This window comes from Glandiceps talaboti, chromosome 18 (assembly GCF_964340395.1).
Source record: "Glandiceps talaboti chromosome 18, keGlaTala1.1, whole genome shotgun sequence".
Taxonomy (NCBI): domain Eukaryota; kingdom Metazoa; phylum Hemichordata; class Enteropneusta; family Spengelidae; genus Glandiceps; species Glandiceps talaboti.
Window position 1 is genome coordinate 17,520,001 of NC_135566.1, and position 8,386 is coordinate 17,528,386.

At 35.2% G+C, this 8,386-nt stretch overlaps 1 protein-coding gene across 1 annotated transcript in view; it reads right to left on the bottom strand.

The window, feature by feature from the left end:
• Nucleotides 1-7,855, bottom strand: part of LOC144449186 (ferry endosomal RAB5 effector complex subunit 3-like) — a 16,354-nt gene extending 8,499 nt beyond the window's left edge. The window contains exons 1-6 of the mRNA XM_078139688.1: nt 7,603-7,855; nt 5,522-5,667; nt 4,752-4,933; nt 2,732-2,831; nt 1,816-1,946; nt 190-290 (exon numbers count right to left, since the gene is read on the bottom strand). Coding sequence (XP_077995814.1) covers nt 190-290; nt 1,816-1,946; nt 2,732-2,831; nt 4,752-4,933; nt 5,522-5,667; nt 7,603-7,765 — 823 coding nt within the window. The 5' untranslated portion in view covers nt 7,766-7,855. The remainder of the gene's footprint in view (nt 1-189; nt 291-1,815; nt 1,947-2,731; nt 2,832-4,751; nt 4,934-5,521; nt 5,668-7,602) is intronic.
• Between the last annotated feature and the right edge of the window lie 531 nt (nt 7,856-8,386).

Here is an 8,386-nt window from a genome sequence, read left to right on the forward strand (position 1 = left end):
AATCACTACAAAGATGTGACCTGATTGTAATCTACATTTTCTAAACATTGTGTGCAGACTTGATAGTGAGCAAAATTTAAAAAAATGTCAGTTATAATTGCTGAAATAGTGTAAGCCTTCCCTTAGGCCTACAGGTAGGCTAGTTTACTCCAGGGTATACAATCTATTTAGATAAGAAAGCTTTGATACCTAGATGAATGGTAAAACTTTCTTCTAGTCTGGATTGCTGTGATTGGTCCTCTTCTAGTCTCTGAACAGGTGCAGCATCAGACATGGCTCTGATTCGCTGACTGAAACATAAAAATATATTTGTCAATGACCATTAGTTACAATATACAAATGCTGTGATTGGTCCTCTTCTAGACTCTGAACAGGTGCAGCATCAGACATGCCTCTAATTTGTTGAGTGAAAGATAAAAATATATATTCAATATGCCATGGTCTAGTCATAAGAAAAGACAAAAGAATTGTACAGTATGGCCACTAGGAGTGCTATTCGGAAGCAGACTTTAGCCAAGTATTGAGGGCCATGATAGTTGCAGACTACATACATGTACGGTCTCTTTTGAAAACTTTATTATGACTAGTGTTTAATGGCAAAAGTTGGATGCACTCTCACTCAAAACTTTCTATTCAAATCATCTCAGGTGACATATTTTGTACAAACTTATGGAGATGTTGTGGGTGGAGGGTCTATGTTTTAACCACAGTTTGTTGAGTTCTTCATGCACTGCTATGCCATTTTCAGCTTTCACCTTTTTTCCCAAATGGAGGGCCCTCTTGTGACACCATTAGAAAATGGCTATAAGGTGTGTAACCGGAATATGACAAAATGCTATCTAAATAAAAAACAAAACTTTTCTACGATCATATTACTCTGTTTAGCTCAAACTGTACTGTACTTCAATTCAAGTTAATTATACCAGTGTTCTCCCCAGGTTGGATTACACGGATGGAGGCTAATTTGCATAATGATTTACATATCAATAACATGCTCATTTGCACCAACATTTGCATAATGATCAGCATATAATATGCATGATTTCAACAATGAAAAATATGATAACATGTTTATAATTAACACATACACACATGGACATTGGGATCAGTCGTTTATGATCATGTGTAATATTTCCACTCAAAGATTACTACTTAACTACATGTAAGCTCAAGGACAGTAGAACACTTTTTAAGCACAGCAGAAACCTGCCAAGCATGGTGGCCTTGGTGGCAAGGACAGTGTTAGCACCATGTTTTCTCTATAGTGGGGAGAACACTGTATTCCTATGGGTTTTACAGTGAAGGTAAGCGATAGGTCTGTACATGACAGAACCCCATTATACGTGAATACAAGTGTGGCATACATGTACTTGAGGTATTTGCATGAGTGCTTGCAATGTTCTCTATGGCTGTACTTTCTAGAGCATAGTGAGTGAAATTGCAGCAGAAATCACCACAAGCAAAAGTGCAAATACCCGAGTACCAACACTGGCATTGACATGGCATTACAATTAGTTCATTTATTATTGCATATGTTTACCTGACACAGCAAATTTCTGTATTAAAAAATCATACTGAGATCATGTACTTCTGAGTACACGGAACAACAGTACCATTACTTGAATACAGGTACGCAATAATGTTTTCAGTACTGCACAATTTGCACTACAGTGTAAATACCACTAGTATGCAAGCACACAGGTGTATGCAAGTAATCACTGGTACATGTATAATAAAAAATAAGACTATTTTTCTTAAACTTTCAATTTCATATTTTTGATTTTATGAATGAAATTTTCATTGGCAGAAACTCACACAGTGACAGCTGATTGACCATCAGGTGATGAAACCATATCCTCATGTACGGTTGACACCCACTCTTTGAATTCTCTGCGTTGAGATTCTTGTAAGGAACTCAGTTCACTGGCCCATTTCACTTCCAACATCTGGGAAATAAAGATGACATTTTTGACAAAGTCTGCGAATGAGACACAAATATTTGTGCTCAGATATGTGTGAATTCTTTTATTTCCTACATATGACTGTTTTTAGTTTTTGTCTACTTTACACAGTGGCACAAACTGAATGTTTAAATAAAATAGCGCCAATGGCATTGTAGCACAACTGTGCATTTTTTCGTTTATGTTTATCTGGTGGCCTATCCAGTCCTTGCTACCTTCACCATATCCGCCATCATTTGGCTGTTGTGATGGCATAGGCTTGCTGCTAGCCGTATTTACATTCACTTTTTGGATGTTTATCCACTTGCCTAATCACCCCTGCTGTTATCTTGGTGATATACACCATCATTTGGCTGTTGCTATGGGCGTGGTCTTGTTGCTAGGCATATGTACATACATTTTTTGAATGTTTATTCACTTGTCTATTAATCCATGTTGTTATTTTTGCAATAGACACCACCACGTTTATTGCTATGGCTGTGGTCTTGTTCCTAGGCATACTAGCATACATTTTTTGAATGTTTATTCCCTTGCACAATAATGTGTTATTATTTACAATATTACAAACCTATCCATCTCTGTTGTTATTGTTGTAATATGCATCATCTACCATCTACCATTACCAACCCAGGACGTTAAACTTAAAAGCCAGTGAACACACACAACTTGGTATACTACGATATTTCAATGCTAATTTACTTATGCCAGTATATACTGTGTGTTGCAAACCAGAGAGGGTGAGATCACAGAAAGCAAACTCATGAACAAACCTGTGTATCTTCAAAATGTCTGGCTGCCAGCTGGTTGACTTGATCATCAGTATAAGAAATACCCAACCCTTGAACTGCTTGCTCCATCTCATCACCTTGCCTGCAATGATACAAAAGTAAAAGTAAATATTACTAATATACAAGTTTCTTTTGACAAGGTTGATTTTGTTATTTGTTTTGCATTTTAAATTTTTCGCTGTGTGAAATGTGTGAAATATAAACTTTACATCAAAGAATTATCAACTATTAATTGATAAATTATTGGTTAATTCTGATATTTTGTTGGCCATTTTTTACTAAAATATCGGATTGATACATGTAGAATGTGCATTATTGGTAAGTTACTACATTGTCTGTTGAAACATGCCACTGGTCCTTACAATGTAATCTAAACATGATAACCATATCTTAGCATCTGGTTTAACAACCTGATTTATACTCCTCAAAGACCATTGCTGTAATTTAGTCATTTAGACAAAGATGGACCAAACTGAAAAAAAAGAGGAAAGAAAACCGAGGTGGAACAATCCACAAAATGTCTAAGCAGAAAATAACATTAACATTTTGGCCACTACTATTACAGTATAGTTTGTGAAAAACTGACACAAGAAAACTGTGCAAATTTCTAATTTTGTCATCATTTTCCTATGTCAGAATTTATCAATAAGTAGTGAGGGGAGAAAATAAGAACCAAACTAGAAGGGGTGTAGGGAAGGGGAGTGGTTATGAGGAATACAGGAAATGTGGGGGTGTGGGAAAAATATATCAATGCTAGCGCTAATAGAAATATCACCATTTGAACTTTCAAAAACACCTTTGAGCAGATGGTGTCCTGTTACAATATCAAACAAACCTGTAGTGTTGATTGATTTTCAATAGTATAGACCCATTAAAAGATAATTACATACTCATAAATTTATTAGCAATGGAAGGAAAATATGGCGATTTTGCTTTATTGATGAAACAATTGTATGTGTGCAATTTCATGTGATGAATGGTTTATATGTGTGCAATTTCTTGTGATGAATGGTTTTAGTTATTGTTTAGTTATATATGCATTGGTAGTTGTATCATAATCTATTGTGAGTGGGTTTCTAAAGTACAGGATTGGGAAAAGCAATTAGGAAATAGGTCAGAGTACAAAGATGTAATAAAGGAATTAATTAGGCGTAATAACGTTAGATGTGTTAGAATTGAAAATGTGTATATATATATATATATATATACGTTGAAACATTTTCAGAGTTCACATTGTCACATATGAATAGTAGTTCAAAAGCCTAGCCTGCATGACCACCTGGTGTGAGACAAAATTTCTCAAATTAGATTTAAATATTTTTAAAAATTGGTTATCAGGGAAAAATTTACAATACCTTTACAACTTGGTTTTTAATTGGCAAATCATTTGTTTGCTGGACTACACCTTTATTGAGGCTTCAATGTTTGCATGCATGTATGAAATTGCACACATACAATTGTTTCATTACGAAAGTAAAATAGCTATGTTTTCATTCCAACACTGATAAATTTATGACTATATAATTATCTTGCAATGGGTCTATACTATTGAAAATCAATCAATACTACTACGAGGTTTGTTTGATATTACAGGACACCATCTGCTCAAAGGTGTTTTTCAAAGTTTGAATGGTAATATTTCTATTAGTACCTAAATAATTTTCCCACGTCCCCACATTTACTGCATTCTTCATTACCCCCTCCCCTTCCCTACACCCCTTCTAGTTTGGTTCCTTTTTTCTCCCCCTCTACTAATTGATAAATTCTGACATAAGAAACACGATTACAGAATTAGAAATTTGCATGCAGTTTTCTTGTATAAGCTGTTCACAAACTGACAACGTAGTGGCGAAAATGTTAGTTATTTTTGCTTAAACTGCTTTCATTTTGTGGATTGTTCCACCTCAGTTTTCTTTCATCTTTTTTTTTTCAGTCAGATCCATGCCACAAAGTTATCATGTTCTTACTAGGGACAGGCATCACATATGTGTACTGTATTTACCTTTTCTGTAATTTTCCAAGTGCAAGGTCACGTTGTGAGATGGTTCCTTCCACAGCTACAGCATAACTATGTTCTAGGTTCAGTAATGTTTCTAATGCAGCAGAATGAATTAGTTTATGATAAATCTCACCAAATGCTACTTCTGTATTGGAACCTTTCTCTGTTGCATAAGCTTTATGTTCCTGTAGGCAACAAAAACATAGAAGTTACAACTGTTATAAATACATGTAATATGACAAAAAACCCATGCAACACTAGTGCAAGTGTGACATACTCTGGGTATTTGCACAAATGCTAATACAATGTTCTCTGTGGCCATAATTTCACAAGAGCAGCAAGTGAAAGTACAGCAGAAAACACTGCAAGTATGAGTGCAAATATCCCCAAGTACTGTGTTTTGTGACTGCAAAGTAATTTCAAAATGAATTTTAAATTCATTTAAACATTATCAACTCATCTTAATAAAATAGTGACCATTTTTTATGACAGTTCTGTTCATGATCATGTTTGTGAAATGATGACATTACTGCATCTTGTGAATTTGAGTGCATCATCTCGGCTGAATCATTCCTGGTTCAAAAAAAATGAACATCTTTTGAACAATTCAACAATTTTAAAATGGGAGACTAAAGAGTAGGAATAAAATGCTGGAAGGAACATGTAAGATTTTGTATTTTCAGTGATTTTGTAAATTGCGAATGTTTTTTTTATTTTAGGAATGGCAAGCTCAATCTCACTGAGCATAACATCCATTACCAGGGTTCATTTACCTTTGTAAATGCTTTGTTCCACTTCTCAGCTGTCTGTCCAATATCAATCTCTCCATCTATCAGCTTCGTCATCAACTTACTAGCATTGTCATCATAATATTTACTGGTTTCCTTGGCAACAAACTCCTCCAGTGAATCTTGAAGTTCTGAAATGCAATTGTAGGTAGCAAGAAGGTGATATCTATATCAATTTGAAGAATGTAAAACTATTTGGAACTAATTCAACTAGCTTTGTAGCAAATAGTCAGCTCTACAATACAAACCTCTTACTCTCAGATACTCAAGGAGCAAGCAAAGAAGCAGAAAAACAAGTACTTGAAGGCATAACAAGGGACCATCAAAGATAAAATACCCAGTAAATACACCAAGCGCAAGACAAGATGTGTGCAGAAAAAATACAAATTACATTGATGCCAATATATAGACTGAGTGAAGTTGCAGACCTTACTAGAAACACTATTTTTATAGACAATCTTGCAATACAATGGATTGAACCTTTGAGATTGAACACAAGACATCTATTTTACCACCTCCTGTTATCAGATACCACACTTGGCGTTGATTGTTTGAATTGGACTTTCCAAGGAGCGTATTTGTTTATATACAGGAGTCTGATCAATTGCGGTTATCTTGAAAATCACAGTTGCAGTTATTCCTTTCACACTGGTCATTTGAATTCCATTGTAAAATTAATGATACTGTTGTCGGTCATTCTACATCATGACAACAGATATCAACATTTGTACATCATATTATGTTCTGTGGTGCTTTATAAATGAGTCAAAACTATTTTACTTTCAGAATCACCATAATTTTCCTACTTTTTGAAATTTAAAATTAAGCTACCACAAGTATAATTATAATTCTCCAATCTCCTTCATTCAGCTGGAAAACACTTGTGACACAAAGGTTTTGTAACTACTCATATTTGACTCAGTGACAAGGCCCCCTAGGTCACTCATATTTTCCGAAAATATTAAGAAATAATTTAATTAGCTGACTAAAAAGACATATATCAATATTAATCTTGTTGGTATTTAATGTGGCCATATGGATGAGGATTGGGAATCAAGTCTTCCTACTTGAAAAATAAGATGTGAATAACATTGTCTAAGCCTGTGCTTATTGCAAAAAGACAAACAATATGCAAAAAACCTTTGTTATTGTACATACAATAACAAACATTTTACACATTTATTAACCTTTTGCAATTTATTGAGCTACAAACAAGGACATTGCACATGCTGTGTCACATTTATTTTTCAAGAAGGAAGCCGTGATAAAATTGTTTTATAAATTACAGCCACTTTAATAACACTATCAAGCTGACTAGTGACTGAATTCATTACTAGATTCTGAATTTAAAAATTTATCATGTCACGCTTGATGAAATAAATACACACACACTGTGACACAGGGAACAAGAGCATTATAGTCCTTGCACTATGACAATTTTTTATGCAACTTTCTTTTACTACTACTACTACTACTACTACTACTACTACTACTACTACTACTACTACTACTAAGATGATATTAATGTTGAGCTCATTTTATCCCCATTGCTTGTTTTTAGATATATTTGTATTAAAATCTTCACACACTGTAACCATGGAAGTAGTACTTCCATGCTGTAACTGTGTGCCTTAGTAACGTCCGTCCCTTTCGTGCTTCCTATTCCATGTATTCATAGTCCTTCCTACTGCCATTAAATTTAAACAACGGAGAAGGAAAGGGAATTGTCAGAATCAAAGTCTCAACTTACTCCATCTACAAACAGGACTAGTTCTAGCAGATCTAAAGGAACGAGATCGACGGAGCGAACCCAATAAAGTCACTACAGTTATCTTTCCAGACAGAATAAGTCTGTACAAACTTGTTTGCGAGCATTACAAAATGATTGAGCCGGATGGGGCGTTATTCGTAACCATTCACTACCTACCGACTGGGGGTCACACTCACCGGACAACGGGGAAGTGTGTGTGTGTGGGGGGGGGGGGGGGGGGGTAACGATTACTTTAATAAATGCCAAGCCTACCGTAAACACACGATACTACGGTACAATGTATTGCTTTACCTACCATTCTCCACATAACAAGGTAGATTGTGCGCATCGATTAATCTCCCCACAAGATCGCTTACGCTAACATCGAGAGGAATGGGGACTGGTACAGTCAATTTTGATTGCGATCCTTTTGCTTTGAAGGTAAATTCAAAGTCTCTTTCGATTGCAGAAGTCGACATAGTCCCAGTTACACAATATATCCACTGCAAAACTACGAAACACGGTGAAAACTGGACTCGCCGCTGTTCCTTTTTCCGCTAATGGAGGCCACCATTGTTTACCCACAATGCATTCGCGGTGACAGACGACACTCACAACTTTAAACACAGGGTTCAGCGAGCATACAATTTATTATCGATCGACTGATCGATCAATCGATTTATTGGTTGATTTATCATTTGGTTGAATGATGGACGGATTGAGTGATCATTTTTCTGGTGCAATATAACTTTATTTTGCGTGTTATATTGATCAATTGACTCACCATGCTAATTATAAGATTAGGGGTGTTTTAATTTAGGTAAGAGGATAAGAATGGACAAGGTGTCTATAGTATATTTAGTCAATAAAGAGAGAATTACATACTGCCGAAAGAGAGAAAATTAGCCAGGGAAAGAAGAAAAAAGTTCTATATCACCACGCAAAAGTCAATGATTCAGTTGATCCATATCACACACAAAATGTTATATTGCACCACAAAAAATGATCATTCAATCGGTCAATCATTCAACCAAATAGGCTTTGATTTTAAAGTTAGCGATTTTGAGTTTCAATATTTGTTACCAATATTTGAAAAATGT